Source organism: Dendrobates tinctorius, unplaced genomic scaffold, assembly GCF_039654945.1.
Source record: "Dendrobates tinctorius isolate UK_male_01 unplaced genomic scaffold, ASM3965494v1 ptg000003l, whole genome shotgun sequence".
Taxonomy (NCBI): Eukaryota; Metazoa; Chordata; class Amphibia; order Anura; family Dendrobatidae; genus Dendrobates; species Dendrobates tinctorius.
The window spans coordinates 29,769,810-29,788,524 of record NW_027361671.1 but is presented as its reverse complement, the minus strand read 5'-3'; the positions used below and the strand labels follow the sequence as shown (position 1 = coordinate 29,788,524).

Below are 18,715 nucleotides of genomic sequence, written 5' to 3'. Positions count from 1 at the left end.
CTCCACTCACTGCCGACTTTTCTCCCCATTGACTTGCATTGGGTTTCATGACTTTTCCCTATAGTCGGCCGATTTGGTTCGACCCGACTTTTGAGAAAGTCAGGTTTCATGAAACCCGAATCGACACTAAAAAAGGCAAAGTCGCTCATATCTAGTTACAACCCTAATCTAGTGGCGATTTTTTTTTTTCACATTTTTTTCACATTTTTTTCATTAATACCACAAATCGATTACCTACAGTGTACACAAAGAAAACAACTCTTCCATATTGTCATTTGAAAGCTCATTTAATAATAAACAGATTTATTGAGAACATCCTAGATTTGATTACCCCTTCACTGACCTGGTTACATATTGCAGCACTTCTTCCAATGTGAGTGAAATCATACAATTAGCGGGGGCTTATTTAATTAGCATTTACAGTAGGTCATGTCGAGGGAGTGCAAATATCAAAAAACAGAAGCCTGGTATAAAACATTGTGCATCTCAGCAGACAGTCATGAAACAGTCATATCTATTGCCTACTACAAAGTTTGAGAATTTCATCATTCTCTATTATGTTATATTATTTTAATCTGCAAACATTAATGATTACTCTGTATAAAAAGGAGCAGAGATACGCCATGTACAGAACTGCAGTCTTACTTTTTTTTCACAAGCTAAATGGAAAACCTGAGGGGTAAAGGCATCAAGACGCTAACGGATTCTTATCAATTGTCAAACAAACGTCTGTCCAGTGTTAAAATGTAACAAACAATAATAGTTCCTGTGCTAGAAGTAGAAATCCCGTGTGCCATGGATGTATTTATTATGTACATAGTCTACAAATCCACATTCTCACACAATTTGTGACACACGCATACAATTTCCAAGCCAAATTTTACCGACGGGTTAAGCACAGTGGTCGTAGAAATTGCTTCACCTTGGATGCCGCTCTCGGCACAGTGCAGTAAGGAAGGGATAACAACATTGTGATCGTCACAACCCTGTAATAAATACAGTCTTTCTCCATATGACCAGTCATTCATTCAAACGGATTTTTTTTAAATTTTTTTTTGCCCTGAGCTGTCAAGAACCCTCCAAAAAGTTCACACCACATTGCAGGATGCCTGATATACGATCTGTGCTTTAACGGCCTGAAAGTCTGGTCACCCGACACAAATTTTGCAGGGTGATCTACAGCCAGGTAAGGTTGTCACGGTTTTTGTTAATCCACTGGACGTTAAGCTTTATGGTTTCAATGGCCTCTTTCACGCACCACATCTCACGGCTTTTGCCTTTAGTAGTATTGAAGAAATTTATTACCTGTATTTAAAGGAAAAAAAAAAAAGAATGAATGCATGAAAAGTCCAGAAAAAGTGTAAGCAAGTCTCAAAAACTCACATTGCCAACTTTCTACATGTACTACCTCACTTTGTTATTACTAATTCATAAAACACTGTAGGTAAAAAAAATTTGTAGTTTTGGTGGTATGTGGTATAAGGAATTGATATCCATAGACCGACATGTTATTTGTTCATAGCCAATAACCCAAGGGACAGAAAACATTTTTCATTTAACCCAATTGGGGAAATTTTTCTATTTTGTGGCGGCAAAAGGTTATAAATATTGGGGCTTCCCTTATTTGTGCTAAAGGTTACGTAGGGTTGATCGAATAACTTTGAATAAGTGCTTATCTGAATAGCTGCATTGGTACAGCTTCGGTAAAAGATGTGGTGGTGGGGATGGGAGAAGTATGACTGGATGTGGCGTGACCAACAATGGGCTAACAAATTAAAAGGGGTTGACTGGTGAAAAGAAGTTATCACCAATCCACAGGGACCCACACTGATCGGCAGAGCGAGAAACTTTCATCCATGTTAGAATGGAACGGGAGTGTGTATGGGCGACTTGTGCTCCATTCATTTCCTATGGAGCCATCTTTGCTTTTTTTTCGGCAGCCCTATAGAGAATAAAAGGACCACCGATTGGGCGTCCAACCTGCCACATCATTACCTAACATGGATAAAGGTTCTTTATAGCGGATAAAACTCCCTGTTCCAATAATCGATGCGGCTCCCATCAATCAGCACTTTGATAACGTGTGTTCACTGGACAACTCCTTTAAATTTTAATTCACTCTGGTCATCATTGGTATCTCGGAGTAAAGGCCCCGTCACACACAGCAATATCGCCAGCGAGATCGCTGATTTTGTGACACCACAGATCTCGCCAGCGAGATCGCTGTGTGTGACATGTATCAGCAACCGGCCCCCCTGCCGGGTATCGCTGATCACGCTTGATCGTCCTGGGACATTTTTTGATCGTTGGTCTCCCGCTGGCCATTGCGCATCGCTGCGTGTGGCAGCGAGAGACCAGCGATTAGCGACGCTGGTTTCCAATGTAAACAACGGGTATCTAAGAGCCGCGCAGCATTTACGCCGGTTTCCAAGAGCCACGGCTCCTGGATACCCGATGTTTACATTAGAAACCAGCTTGCTCGCTGGTCCTGATCGCTGGAGGGGCTGTCTATGAGACAGCTCACCAGCAATCAGCCTAACGATGTCCCAGCGATCCCATCCATGTCAGATCGTTGGTGGCATACCTGGGACATAGTTATGTGTAACGGGGCCTTAAGTGACACCATTAGGTAATCTCCCCCAAAGTCTTCTAGTGATATACTCAGAGGCAGATATCCAATTAAAAGGAAAGCCACCCAAGATTTCTATTCCTTGATATGTAAACATCTGGCAGAGTATCAAAAAAGAAAACAGAAATGTCACACAGAAATATCAGGTAGATCACAGACTAGCAATGGTTGAAAAGAGATTCTCAAAAGTTGTAACTTTTCCAAATTAAAGGTCGTTATCGCTACAGAAATACCATAGAGTTCTGAGTGTTGCATCTACAACATGACGCTATTGAATGCTGGGAAACCACAAGTGTAACACATAGAATATATTTACCCAAGTGATCGTGTCTATAATATTATTATTGTTGTGATATATACAGGGGTATAATGTTTGCATCATTGAATGTTGAACACTAGCCCAATTTTAGTATCCATCTAATATGTATTATTTAGCCCTCATCCTTGTGCTCATAATCTGACACTGTTACCCACTGATGTCCGTTTGTATTTATTGTATTACCTTGATTCTTTTTAATATTTATGGTATATTGATGATAAACTTTAAAAATACTATTAGTAAAATTACTGTATTTTAATTCTTGATGGTGTGACATATTTGTAAGAGTCAGAAAAACGGAATAAGTAAATATATTTTAAGTATTCTCCTTTTTGATGGCTCCCTCATCAATATGTTTTTTCTTTTCTTTTTCATTTTTTAAGATACAGTCCATGATCCACAGGGAATGTGAATGTCCTTGTAGCCCCCACTATGCCCTCCCTACTAAACTTATCTGAACCCTACATTCGTAGATGGACACACAACTGAGACCACCATTATCATATAACATGAATATTTAGATAAATGTATTTACAGGTAGAGTAACTAACCTCATTTAAGTAAACCTCTGTTCCAAAGTGAGCAGTGGTCTTGGTCACAATGGACTGTATGGGGAACGAACCTGGAAGGAATCTAAAGAAGAAAATCATTTCATATTATTGATAAATCTGTACGTAAACCAAGGAAAACGAAGAAATAGAAGCTTGCGTTTCCCTCCTTCGATGCAGAATATATCATGCAATGGTGACGTGGTGTTATATTTGTGTAGAAGCACTATAAAGTAACATTACATCCCCACATCCGTGTGACACATCCATGTCCTGTCCATTCTTTTCTCAGACAACACGTGGACCCATAGCTTCATTGATCAATACTCCCTCCCTTTTGAAAACGGATCGGTAAGAGTCCGAGTACAACCTATTAGCCTCCGATTTGCAGATCAGACTTTTACATTAGTCTACGTGGAACCATTAAAAACGGGTGAAAACTAGAAGGCGCACTTTTTAACTTCAGTGTTCCCACCGTTTTGAATGGATCCAAAAAGATTTCATTTTACAAGGATGTAAAAAAAAAAAAAAAATACACGTGTGAATGTAGCCAGGGTCTACATTCACACGTCAACGAGACACATCGGTGTACTATCCTTTTTTTACTTGTAGAGCACATGAGCCCATGGAGTTTCATTAATCTATACACAAATCCATGAAAATCAAGGATCACTGTGTGAGATCGGGGAGATTCACTGTAGATCCTTTATCTGATCAGCGTTTGTGGTTCAGAGTCAGCGATTCAAATATAAGTTAATTTGCGAAACACGGACACAAATTGGAAGGATTATGATTGGCTTATCATTTGCACCCTTGTCCCATGGATCTGTTGGTTAGTGATTGTTTTGGATAAAAATCTGGCCTTCCAAGAGTCTTTCTATTGACTTGGGGGTACTTCACACTAAGCGAGATCGCTGATGCGTCACCGATTTTGTGATACGCCAGTGATCTCCCTGTGTGTGGCATGCATCAGTGACCGCCCACCCCCCCCTCCGCCTGGTATCGCTGATCGTGCAGGAACGTCCTGAGTCATTTTTTGATTGTTGGCCTCCCGCTGGCCAGCACGCATCACTGCGTGTGGCAGCGGGAGACCAACGATCAGCGAGCTCCCAGCGCTGTAAGCAGACGTTGGGAGCTGGTATCCAGGGTAAACGGCAGGTAACTAAGCGCGCGGCGAATAGTTACCTGCTGTGTACCCTGGATAACAGCGTGCTTGCGCTGGGAGCTGGTATCCTAGGTAAACAGCGGGTTACTAAGCGCCGTGCGCGCTTAGTTACCCGCTGTTTACCCTGGATACCAGCTCCCAGCGCGAGCACGCTGGTATCCAAGCAACGCGCGCGCTTAGTTACCCGCTATTTACCCTGGATACCAGCGACCTCGCTGGTCCTGATCGCTGGCGAGTCTGCCTGTTTGAGAGCTCACCAGCGATCATATAGCGATGCACCAGCGATTCTGACCAGGTCGTAACGTTGTTGGAATCGCTGGTGTGTCGTTTAGTGTAACGGGACCCTTAGGCACAAAGACATTTCTTCAGTAAAAGAAAAAAAAAAAAAAACTAAAACGGATACAATCACACGGAGGCAGTATGGGTGAGAGGAGTACAGTCCATTTCTCACGGCTGTATGAATGTAACAATTATTCTACCAGTTCTCTTTTCACACCATGTCTATCAAATAGGTAAAAGGTGCGAGCTAAAGTTCTTGGATCCTAATGCAAAAATCTGTAACTGAGCCTACAACATACTAGTTATAATATTAGTGTCTTAAGTGATGGGGGCTTTTGGGCTCCATAGGCACCAAGGATGGGGAGGACTTCTCCCTTGGCACAGACTAAACTTATGTAACTGCATATGGACCAAGCTAACCCTTGAATGTGAGTTGACTCCAGCTTAGGGGTGGGCAAATGGTTTGGGTTCACATAAGAGACAGGGACTATTGTAGAAGGCCAAACCAATAGGCCAAGGTCAATCATGATTATTATTGTTTTATATTAATTTGAATCACCTAATATTCAAAATTATGTATGTTGACTAGGTGCTACTGGTAATACATGTTACGATATGGCTTACTGTAATGCGCATTCTTATCAGTAGCAGATAATCAAAGCCATATAATCTTACTGCTTTTGTCAGCCTTTTGCCTTGATCCACAGCTCCCAACAAAATATGATGCCCCCACACAGCTCCCACAGAGTATGATGTCCGCACATAGTCCCTCAACATTATGTCCTGTAAAAGCAGCCCACGCAATATGATGTCCCAAAAAATCCCCTCACACAGTATCACATACCCACAGTCCCCCACGTAGTACCATGTCCACACATATCACCCCAAAGCATTTCCTAACAAAGCCCTCTTTGCAGTATGATGTCCCAACAAACCCCCCTACAGTATGATGTCCACACAAAACACCCACATAGTATGTTGCCCCCATATAACACACTTTAAGTATGATGTCCCAACACCATCCACCCCACAAACACCAGTATGATGCTCCCACAGTTTCCAAGAAATACTGAAGATTTAAAAAAAATACTACTACTCGCCCAACCCAGTTTCCCCTATGCGCTGCTCCGGTCTGTGCAGTGTACACAGCTGGCACATTGTAATGACGTAATCTCGACTGCTGCGTTCTCATATGTATAAGCTCGATGGCAGAAAAGGAAGCTGATGGATCCCTGTGCCATCATAGTATTCATGGGAATCTGCTTCCTGAGGATGCAGATACAGATGAAACTGAGATGCCGTGAGGCGGCTACTGTGTGATGAAAATCGGCACTCTTTTCAGTCAGGCTGGGCTGTCCTGGTCCGCTATCGGCACAGAAACAACCGAAGGGCCACACCTTGCCCATATCTGCTCGGTAGATCGCTCTTGCTGTACTGCAATCTACAGTAATTATTCGGCTACAATATTTGCAATAGACTAGTTCACACTTACTTCTGAGTAATCTCATTCCAGTTTTGCTTTACAAAATTCCAAGCCAGCAGAAACCCGGGAACATTCTTGCTGATGAGACGAATGACGATGGGAAAGTCCTGTGATTTTATACCTTCTCCATGAAGACTGGCGTACATCAACCTGGTGTACAGAATAACAGAAGTATTCAGAGATATAAGGCAATACAACTATTCCTACACAGTGTCACAGTCTATTAACATACACAGGACAGTTTGTTAGCATTTCACAATGACACATTGAGTTCTGCTGTAGCTGTACAAAGGCTGAAATCAGTATTGTGCAAGAATTGGAATTTGGTAAAGATGTAGGTACAGAACCATTCCAGTGTCATTCTCCACATGTTTGTCACATTTTTAGATATAATATAAGTGTAGCCTAGCTCAGCTTGTAATTCATCTTGTCCTACATATTAGCGAATTGGATTGCATCCAGTTCCACCATATATACCTTAAATGACCAAGTCATTTTCATGTGGCGTAAGTGTTTAGACTGCGGACATCATATCGGCCAAACTACAAACTGCCAATGGTGAATAGCTCTGGCAAAAATTAAGAGACCACTGCAAAATTTTCAGTTTGTCTGATTTTTCTCTTTATAGGTAAATTTTTGAGTAAAATGTAAACTGCTCTTTTATTCTATAAACTACTGACAACATGTCTTTGAATTTCCAAGCACTTAATTTTGTATTTATTTTCAGAAAATGAGGAATGGTCAAAATAACAAAAAAAAAAAAAAAATGCAGTGCTTGCAGACCTCAAATAATGCTAAGAAAACAAGTTCATAATAATTTGGGAACAACAATACTAATGTTTTAACTCAGGAAGAGGTCAGAAATCAATATTTTGTGGAATAACCATGATTTTTAATCACAGCTTTCATACGCCTTGGAATGCTTTCCACCAGTCTTTCACACTGCTTTAGGGTGACCTTATGCCACTCCTGGTACAAATATTTAAGCAGTTCTTTGTTTGATTGCTTGTGACTATCCATCATCCTCTCTTTACATTCCAGAGGCTTTCAATGGTGTTCAAGTCTGGAGATTGGGCTGGCCATGACAGGGATTTGATGTGGTGGTCCTTCATCAACATGCACACATTGACTGACCTAGCTGTGTGGCATGGCACATTGTCCTGCTGGAAAAAACAGTCCTCAGAGTTGGGGAACATTGCCTGAGCAGAAGGAATCAACTGTTTTTCCAGGATAACCTTGAATGTGGCTTGATTCAAAGGTCCTTCGCAAAGAATAACCTGCCCAATTCCACCCTTGCTGAATCATCCCCAGATCATCACCGATCCTCCACCAGACATCACAGTGGGTGCAAGACACTGTGGTTTGTACGCCTCTCCAGATTAGACTACCAAGTGTTGGACAAAGCTGAAAATTAGACTCATCAGAGAAGATTACCTTACTCCGGTCCATTATGGTCCTATCCTTATGGTTTTTGGCAAACTTCAGCCTGGCTCTCCTTTGCTTCACTTTGATGAAAGGCTTGACTTGAGCCCTGCCTCTAGGAGCCTGTTACAAACTGTTCTTGCCGTGCACTTCACCCCAACTGCCATTTGCCATTCTTTTTGCAGGTCACTTGATGTCATCCTGTGGTTGCTAAGAGACATTCGAATAGATGATGGTCATCCCGGAAAGTGGAGAGTCGTTTTCGCCCTCTGCCGGTCCGTAGATTTGTTGTCCTCAATTTCTGCTGCTTGACCTTGTTGTAATGGACTGCCGTCTTAGAAACTTTAAGGATGGATGCAAAATGACGCTCACTGTATCCCTCTGCTAGTAAAGCCAGAATTGAGCCCTCCTTTTTCTCACTCAAGACTTTTCTTTTCAACTCCTTTGGTTTGTGCTGCGTACTGCACGTCAGCTCCTATTCTCTTCAATAGGAGTGGATTCCTTCTGAACCCAGCTGGCTGGGGTGCCATTTTGGGACATCAGAATAAATTATTAGTTTTCCATAAAATTATTGTTTCCAGTAATAAGTTGCAATGTAATTTGAGAAAGCACTGTAGTATGATTGAAACCATCTCTTGTTTGAGGTCATCTTCCTCCCAAGAGATAACAGTGAGAGCTTATCTCCTCCGATCCCTCGTATGGCACTACAGAGAGAAGTCTGCACAAGGAAAACTGGAAGAAAGCAAACCTGAGCTTAGGCCTCGGGCCGCCATTCAACTCCCTATCAGCCTCTACAGCAGTGTTCCCCAACCTGTCCTGTGGCTTGGGAGCCACAAATATCTCATGGTGCAATGATGTCTGTTGTGAATTCGCTTTCTGGCCTACCTCTGGTTACTACTGAAGGTAATGGAGTTAGTCATATTGACAGAGGGGTTGCGAGTTCTCTTTCTGGGCTCCCTCTGGTGGTTACTGGAGGTAATGGAGCTGATCTGATTAACAGAGGCTTGCCACCTGATAATGAGGATGACGATAGGAGATCTGGGGTTTCAGACTGGATTTAAGACAGCCGACTCCCTCTATCCCTGCTGGTGATTTTTTCCTGCCTCCTGAGGTCCTAGTTTCCAGCTCAGTCCCTGCATGCTCAGCTAAGTGTTCTTTTGCTATTCTGTTCACATTTGATTTGGTTTTGTCTATTTCAGTTTTGTGTGGGTCAGCCAGCTCCGGCTGGGGCTGTGCTGAATCACCATCCATATGTTACTGCTTGTGCCAGTTTGTTTTTGTCCCTTATTAGATTGGCCTCTTTTTGCTCTGCTTTCAGAATATACCAGAGTGCTGATATAGTGGGCGAAGTCGTGCGACTTCAGTATTTTTTGCATCAGAAGTGTTGCCCTTTTTTGCAGGGTTTTTTGCGTGATTGCAGACAGTGTGTTTCCTTTCCTGTCCTGTTTAGTCAGTGTGGGTCCCATCGCTTGCTCAGTCTATTTTCCTACCTGCGTTTGTGCTTTCATCTTGTCTCACCGACAATATATGTTTGGGGGCTATCTATTCCTTTGGGGTCTGCTCTGGGGCAGTTAAGATTTCCCCTTTCTTGCTTTAGGCTGTTAGCTCTCCGGCTGTGCCGAGGCGTCTAGGATCATCGTAGGCACGCTCCACGGCTACTGGTAGTTGTGTGGATAGGATCAGAGGTATGCAATCCGCTTAGTTACCAACCTCTCTGGTTTTCTGTGGCTTAGCTTGGGCTTGCTCTCCTCCTCGGTGACCCAATCATAACAGATGTCTAGCTCGCGTCCATCTGTCAACTTGGTGCATTAGCACCAGGTCTAACAACCAGGTATGAAGACAAGGTCTCCAGATGGTGACTTTTGTGAGTAACCCTGAACAGAATAGCAGATCTGGATGTGTGTAGATTGAGGGGGAATATGGTAACCTGTAGATATTATCATCCTATCAGAGGATGGCGTAAAGCTGGATACAACAGTGTCACGAGTGCGCTAGATGCGAGAATATCAAATGGGAGAAGAGTGGAATCCCCTGGAAGTATATTGCCTAAAAACAGGGCACAAGATTTTAGTGTACTTTCCGTGGAAAGGCTTTTTCATTATACGAGTAATGGGGGGCCTCTGGGTGTCACTAATGTTTGATGGATGGGTGTTGGATGCGTCTCAGCCATCTCTCTGACATGCATGTGGCTCTGCGGTATAGAATAAACATATAGAATAGAATACAAAAAGGTAAAATATTTGAATGAAAAAAATGATAAAAAAAATGTAAAGGGCTTTTCCAGTTTTCAAACAGCCCCTGTCACAAAACATAATTTGATTTAAAAAAAACAATGTGTATCTGCTGCTACTCCCAGTGCCTGTTACTGTCTGCAGCGCTGAAATCACATTGGCAGGACTGAGCACAGCAGCTGATGGCACAAGCCACTCCAAGCCGCTGACCTCACTAATGGGACGCAGTGCTGTCAACATAACTGGGAGCAGTGGTGAACTGAAAAAATGAAAAGGCAGCACAAACAAAATAAGAAAAGAGGGGGTGCACGCTCCCAGGCATATACCAAACCTTTAAAGCATCCATCAAAAATTGAAAGCAGCACACCTTTTGAAGAATATGAACATGATTTATTCAGCCCATAGGGCTATATGCCCATTCAGTGCGACGTTTCGGTCCAGAAAGGGAGCAGTGGTGGAGACGCGGGACCCAGGGATGGGGAGCAAAGCTCTTTTTTATTCAAAAACAAACTGCGCCTAAGGACAGGGATTTTCTAAAACTGGAAAACATCTAACATTCTATCCAGATATTGTAACAGAATATGGTTTGTCCTTCTACCAAACATTACCCCTTTAAGTAACGTGATGCCCAGCACGGTGGCTCAGTGGTTAGTGCAGCTTGCAGCGCTGGGGTCCTGGGTTCGAATCCCACCAAGGACAACATCTGCAAGGAGTTTGTATGTTCTTCCCGTGTTTGCGTGGGTTTCCTCCCACATTCCAAAGACATACTGATAGGGAATTTAGATTGTGAGCCCCATTGGGGACAGTGATGATAATGTGTGCAAACTGTAAAGCGCTGCGGAATATGTTAGCGCTATATAAAAATAAAGATTATTATTATTATACTTCACTGCTAGCTACATCTCCATCGATAATATGCCCTATATTGTGCACCTTTTACAATAAAGAAAAACCTGGTCTTAAAAAATGGCATTAGTACAATACATACCACTGTAGCTTTTTGCCATTTTCTGTGCAGGTAAGACCTTCCAGCATTTTAATTTTCTCCGCTTCAGACGGCGATGTAGAGTACATATTGTACAGATACTCCCAGCCGTCATCTGTGTGGGCGCCAACTTTAAATACAATTTTCTCCACAGCTGTTGGGAGACTAAGGAGACAACTACAGTATTTAAAGAGTAACATCATATACATTTTTATTTCATAAATCAATGGTACACCAGGAAATAAGCCCCTGTGTAATATATCAGAGAGATCGGCTTCTTCTCCACCAGGACGGAGCAATCATTTTCAAGAGTCTCAATTCTCGGGTAAAATCTGTATTCAATTAAGACTGATCTTTATGAAATGTTTAAATATTTGGGGATACAGGTTTCCCTACCGGTGACTGAGTACCTTAATACTAATCTAGTACCTCTACTGGCAATTCTAAGAACTAAGGTGGATACTTGGAACAAATTACACTCGTCGGTGGTGGGAAGGATTAATCTACTTAAAATGGTTTTAATGCCCAAGCTTTTATATATATTACACAACTCCCCAATCTGGATACCGCAGAAAAGGTTCGGAGTGGTGAATTCACTGTTTGGCGCCTAGGTATGGTGTAAGAAACAACCTAGAATAAGGCTTGAAACCTTGCAAACACCAAAGGATGAGGGGGGACTGGCACTACCAAATCCGGAACTGTATTTTTTAGCTGCCCAAAGTCAACATCTCAGAGGGTGGTCTAATCAAGAGAAAGCAGGCGTCATCAGAGGAGTGCTGGAATACGTACTAAATAGAAGCCCGTTGATACTTGGCCTAGAAGATGGGAAGATGGGTGTAATGGGAGACGGGTGTCCCACTCTGCGACTCTTACAAGACCTGTGGAACAGACTAAAGAGGGTGAGAGGGGTGATCGGGTTGACTAGATTCACAGTTATATGGGATAATAGTAACCTCCCAGAGATTCGGAAACTTGGGAGACTGGAAGGCTGGAAACGTAGGGGGCTGACATTAATGTCTCAAATTATGGATAACGGGGAGCGGAGACCGTTTGTGCAATTACAGAGTGAGTTTCAGTTGCCGGATTCTGAATGGTACCACTACTGTCAGGTACGGCACGCCATTACGGCTCAAAAACTTTCCAGAAACCTGCAGATACAATCTGACATAGTGTTGGACTATATATGTGGTGGTGCTGGACTTACAAAAGGGGTAATTTCTAACACCTACAAAGATATATTGCATACACATTTGATGGGGTTCCCACTTAAAGCAAGATCCAAATGGGAGGGAGAGTTTGGGGTGATGACTGACGAGGTATGGGACAGCGTCCTAGAATATGTCCCCAAACTCACTATGAGTGAACCAGCTAGGTTGTCCAGTCTTTATGTGATCCATCGTGTGTACCGTACCCCCCTTCTGATGTTTAAAATGGGGCTGAGGGACAACTCTGACAGTCCAAGATGTGGGGGGTCTGATGCCGGAATCCTTCATATGATGTGGACTTGTCCCAGGCTATCTGCGTTCTGGTTTAATGTCATTAACAGAATAGAAGGGGCTTACGGAAGTGTTATACCCAAAAACCCACTGGTCTGCATACTGGGATATGTGGAGGAAATTGAAATAGTTAATAGTGCAAAGCTTGCTATAGCCAGACTACTATATGTAGCAAGGAAGCTGATTGCAAGGAACTGGATCAGGAAAGAACCACCTTCTGGGAGAGAGTTTGTGAAACCGGTGTCTTGTATCATCCAGCTGGAGGAAAGGATATATGCTAAAAGAGGCAATTCTAAAACCTATGAGAGGTTGTGGAATCCCTGGCTACAATATAGTACAGTGAACTGATGGGAATGTGCTATATTTTACAATGTTGGTGTTGTGGATAGACCATTAATACCCGGACATAGGAACATTTCTGTTTTGTATGGTTTGATTGACAATATGGGTAAAAAGGATGACTAATGGTAAATTACGGTGTAAGAGAAATCTTATGGAGAAAAGAGTTATATAAGCTGTCTACATTGGGGTGGGGGGGGAGAACAGGGATGTTCAATTTGTAAATCTATTGTTTGTGGAAGATTTACTGTATATTCTGTATTTTGAATTCTGATTAATAAAAATCTATTTGATCAAAAAAAAAAAAAAAGACTGATCTTTATATTACTAAGACAGAAGATGACTGCTGCTACTGAGAACATGCTTCGTGCTCTGCTCTAGTCTCCTTCCTCCTACACCATCCTCTTGTTTTTCCTTATTTTAATTTCACCTGGTTTATACTACTGTTATCTGCTCTGATTTATCTTGTTTGATTTCCATGACATTACTAATCTCAACATCCTCCTGACCAGGGCTGTGGAGTCGGTAAGCCAAACCTGCGACTCCGACTCCGACTCCTCAATTTCCCTTACACCGACTCCGACTCCAACTCCGACTCCACGACTCCGACTCCCACACATATTGCTTATATTTAAGTGAAAAATTTATTGTAGTACAATGTGAACCTCAGACATTTAATCATTTTTATGATCCAATAATCAAGATATTTATATAGAACAGAATATATATTGGTGTACTACCCAGTTTTCATTCTTTTTGGTACAGATACGATATGGATAGACAGATATGGATAAATGGATAGATAGAGCAGATTTCTAATCTGCTTTTGCTATTGAAAACATTATCTATGAGCTCAAAAACCTTTCAGGTGATGCAGTTTTTTAAAAAGATGATCAGCTTTTGCAGCTGAAAAACGTATCCTCAAAAAACACAGGAAAAACGCTGTGTGTGAATGTAGCCTTAGATCAGGAATATAACAGCCATTTATAGGACATTTCATAACTTTCGCAAACTCCTATGAAAAAATATTCAGCACATCCTGCATTGAATTACTGTACCCAATTTATTATATATTTTAGGAGTCGGAGTCGGTCCATTTTATACCGACTTCAACTCCGACTCCGACTCCACCAAAATGAGCACCGACTCCGACTCTGACTCCACGACTCCGACTCCGACTCCACAGCCCTGCTCCTGACCATGTCCCGGACTTCTGATCTTGTCCCTGACTGATATGACCAAGCTTGATGATCCTGCTCTCTGCTAGCTCATCCCACCAGCAGGCAGACACTCAGGGATGTAACTGAGGGGTCCCAGCCCAAGTCCAGGTCCCTGTATAGGAGTTAAAGGATGAAGGCCTGGGTTCCCCTGGGACTTACTCATTGGAGTGGCTTGTGCAAAGCCTGTCCATGGAAGCCCTATTAACACCTGCCAAGCTTCCTCTGAACTGTTACACCAGTACATACACAGCCTTGTAACACACTCTTAAAATCTAAAAATACATAATACTTTTATGGAGGCGGGTGCTACTGTGGATGAAAATTGAAAGGGGCCACAGCGATCCATACAGCAGTTAATCAATGTGCATTTTAAGGATAGGACTGACACTGATCCCATACTGGTGGCTTAGCCTACGGTTAGGTCACCAATGGCTTTCCCTACATTACTGCGTTTAAATCTTCTTTTAATGGGATGTATAATATTGTTAGATGGTCCTTTGTACATTACAGTCAACCTTGGCAACCCAATTCCTGGCTGACCTTTTTTCCTGGCCTGAGTTACAAACCACCAGCCTGTTTGACTATATCGTGGAGTCCTCCGCTCACCTTCCTGCACTTTATTCTATGTTCTAAAGCAAATGTCTTGTTGTCATTTCGTATAGTAACTACTGTACAGAAGAATGTAAAAGTTAGGGCACCCCTGGTCCAAATTACTGTTGTTGTGAACAGTTAGGCAAGTTGAAGATGAAATGACCTCTAAAAGGGCAAAAGATAAAGAGGACATATTTCCTGTATGCATGTGTGTATGTATGCGTGTGTGTGTGTATATCTGATCTGAACACCATTGAACATCTGTGGCTAGACCTCAAAATAGCAGTGCATGCAAGAAAATCCAGGAATCTCACAGAACTGGAAGAATTCAAACAAGAATTGAAAGACTCTTAGCTGGCTTCAAAAAGCATTTACAAGTTGCGATACTTGCAAAAAAGGGGGTGCTAAATTTTTGCATTGGCCCATTTTCCTTTTAGTAATCTTTAAAATGCAAAAATTGACTATATGTGTATAAAATATAAAGAAAACGTGGAGAGAGAGAGAGACAGAGAGGAGAGGAGAGAGATTTGTTATGTTCGTTCTTCCCGGAATAAAAACTGCAGTTGCAGTTCCGCAGAAAAGAAGTGACATGCTGCGGAAAATAAACCGCAGCAAATCTGCGTGGAAATTTCCGCAGCATGTGCACAGCGGATTTGATTTTCCATAGGTTTACATGGTACTGTACACCGCATGGAAAACTGCTGCGGATCCGCAGGACCAAAACCCGCAACGTGTGCACACACCCTAACAGTCATTTTGACCAGGGGTGCCAAAACTTTTACATGTCGCTGTATATCTTCAGCTCAATCCCACTGTGTCCGATTTAATGTCTTGTAGATATCCACAAAATTAATGACTGAACTAGTTAAGGGCGCCTAAATCCTGCACGTGACCAGCAGAGAACCTCAACCCTAACTCAATTTGTGGCAAATGGGGTCCTTGTGCCATGTAGCTGATTCTTTCCCCGCTTATTACAGTCTTAATTTTAATTAATCATTTTATAGTAGTAGAGTAAGACAACCTTGCACCCGCAAATGTGTCTGATTAGCCCATCATTTGAGCTCTGCAGACAACAATGGTGTGGCATATATGCATGCACAGTAGGACAAGAACCTCACCGTGTTCCATTGGTACGCCAGGTATTAAACAGCTCAGTAGCAGTACTAATGCAGGTACCATCGCCATGTGTACATGCCAGATCTAAGAGCAATGATCTCAGCTCCTGATCAGACACTGTTCCATTATCAGTCCATTCCTGGTTTTTTATTTGCTTGCTCAAAAGGTCAAACATGCGCCTCTAAAATAAAACATACAAGTCAATTAATTCTAGCCATCTCTATTCAAAAACATGACTGTGAGAAAGGAGAGTTGAGAAAGATTGTTAATTCTAGCATAAATGTCCACTACACATGGAGAGACAGACATTATCTTAGTCTTTCGGGTGAGACCCGGGCTTTCAACTTGGCTTGAGAAGCAACGAAGACCCTTCACAGTGAGCCCACCGATATTAATAGCCACCGTGGAATGCTCATTTTATCCTGCAGGGGTGCTTGTCAGGGTCTACTACAGATAGAAGTTGATTTTTTTTAACCCCTTCACGACATTGGGATTTTCCGCTTTTGCTTCTTCGTTTTTTGCTCCCCTTCTTCTCAGAGCCATAACTTTATTATTTTCCATCAGTATGGCCATGTGAGGGCTTGATTTTTGAGGGACGAGAGGTACTTTTGAACGACACCTTTGATTTTACCATATAGTGTACTATATGATGTAATTTTTTTTTTTTTTTTTAAAACGTTCGCAAGTGGTAAAAAAAAGACCTGCCATTATGATTCTCCAGGTCATTATAAGTTTGCAGATACCAAACATGTATAGGTTCTCTCTTATTTATGTGGTAAAAGAAAAATCCAAAGGTTGGAAAAAAAAAAAAAAAAAAAAAAACAACGATGACATTTTCTGAGACCTGTAGCGTCTTCAATTATTGGAATTTGGGGCTGGATGAGGTCTTATTTTTTGTGTGCCGAGCTGATGTTTTTATTGATACCATTTTGGGGTAGATATGATGTTTTGATTACCTGTTATTGCAATGTTGCAGTGGTCCCAATAAGGTGTTTTTATTTTTTTTTCTCATTACGCCGTTTACCAATCAGATTAATTCTTTTTATATTTTGATAGACTGCACATTTCTGATCGCAACAATACCAAATGTGTTTTTTTTTTTTTTTCATGGTTTTACTTTGAATGGGGCAAAAGAGGGTGATTTATATTTTGGTAATAATCCTGATATTTTTATAAACGTTATTTTCTACTTATTACCTGCTTCAAAGGTCTCCTTAGGAGACTTGAAGCTGCGATCTTCTGTCATTGGTCATCTGACATCTATCATGTCATGTCATCAAAACAGCTGTCATGTGGCAGAAAGATGCAGGCTCAGCGCCGGAGCCCGCATCAAAAGGGAGATAGACGACCTATGAAGTACCTATATGTCATAGGTCGTGCAGGAGTTAAGCATGAGAAGGAGGACACCCTATCAATTTTACAATGCTGCCCATCTAGCTGGCTACCAGGAGAGATGAACTTCATTCATCCGGAGAGCTCAGAGGCATGCTACTACAGTCACTGTATACGGAGTGGCAGCACAAACATGTGCAACTGAGCTGTCAATCAAAGTGACGGGACCTGCTGCGAGTCGCCACTTGGTATCCTATATATCTGCATGTTAATAGCGTTTGGGGACAGGAAAGGTTCCCATAAAGGATTTTAAAACTTTATGTAGAGGCAAGGTAAATTTTAAATATACATATAAAAAACACATACCACTAATTGCGCTGCTGGAAAATCGAAACCTTGTTTAGCTAGGAGACTCTGAATGTTGCGGATCTGATGCAGCGCCTGTCCAATGGGGGCAGTGTCCATTTCATTTTCAATATAGGTCAGAAGGTCAAATGCCTTTGACAGCGAGACCTTTCCAACACTGGTAAAACAAAGCAACAATACAGTAACGTGGAAGGACATACGCGTTCATAGCAATCATTAGCACTTAAGGACACCCATAATACAGATATAGTCAGAACTGTGACATAATACTTCACATGTAAGGAACAAATCATTCCAGCAATCACGTACAAAATGCTGGATCTTAATTCCCCTTATGAAATACTGACAATGTGTAACCATTCTAAGTAACAAGTACAATATTCCCAAGTAATATTTCACTAAAGGGGGTGCTCACTAGATAAAGTCACCACCAATCGGCAAAATGGGGAACTTTTATCCCCATTACAAAATGAAACGGCAGATCGGTTACTCAACTGCCGCTGCCTTCATTCTCTATTGGGGACGGGGGAGGCGGTGAGAAAAAAAGGCTGAGTGCAGCACTTGACAGCCCCACAGGGAATAAATGGAGCATTGGTCGAGCATGCACACCGTCTCTCTCTTCTAATGGGAATAAAAGTTCTGCTGATCGGTGCAGATCTCAGATATGGGACCCCAGCACTTGATCACCAACCATGTGAATAGATGAAAACTTATTTTCCCCAATCAACCCCTTTATAAACTGTAAAGCTGGATGGAAAACTGTAAGCCTACTGCTCTGATACTTTTATGTAATAGTAATGACACTAGTAATGTGCTCAGATAAGGTGTTATCATGCTCAGGTGCTAACAGTGTCTTCAACGTGCTCGAAAAATAGGTTCGAGTCCCCACGGCTGTTCGACAGCCACAACACATGCAGGGATTGCCTAACAAACAGGTGATCTTTGATTGTGTTGCGGCTGTCGAACATCTGCGGGGACTCAAACATATTATTCAAGCACGCCGAAGACACTGGTTAGCACACGAGCGTGATAACACCTTCTCCGAGCACGTTCGCTCATCACTAGTAATTAACCTTACATTTTATAGTTTGAGCTTTAATTCACTTAATTGAGGATTATTCTCATTTTTTCACAACTCATTCTGTAACAGATTTTACGTACTCATATTTTCTGGGCATGAAACGTCGATTTGTT

General features: G+C 42.0%; 1 protein-coding gene across 4 annotated transcripts in view; it reads right to left on the bottom strand.

The window, feature by feature from the left end:
- Positions 1-268: 268 nt before the first annotated feature.
- The window catches only part of LNPEP (leucyl and cystinyl aminopeptidase), a 111,444-nt gene continuing 92,997 nt past the window's right edge, over positions 269-18,715 (bottom strand). For all 4 annotated transcript variants that reach the window (XM_073543362.1, XM_073543486.1, XM_073543405.1 and 1 more), the window contains 6 exons: positions 17,522-17,678; positions 15,826-16,004; positions 11,065-11,226; positions 6,433-6,573; positions 3,500-3,581; positions 269-1,305 (listed from right to left, as the gene is read on the bottom strand). In XM_073543362.1, the coding sequence (XP_073399463.1) occupies positions 1,177-1,305; positions 3,500-3,581; positions 6,433-6,573; positions 11,065-11,226; positions 15,826-16,004; positions 17,522-17,678 (850 nt within the window). In that variant the 3' untranslated portion in view covers positions 269-1,176. The remainder of the gene's footprint in view (positions 1,306-3,499; positions 3,582-6,432; positions 6,574-11,064; positions 11,227-15,825; positions 16,005-17,521; positions 17,679-18,715) is intronic.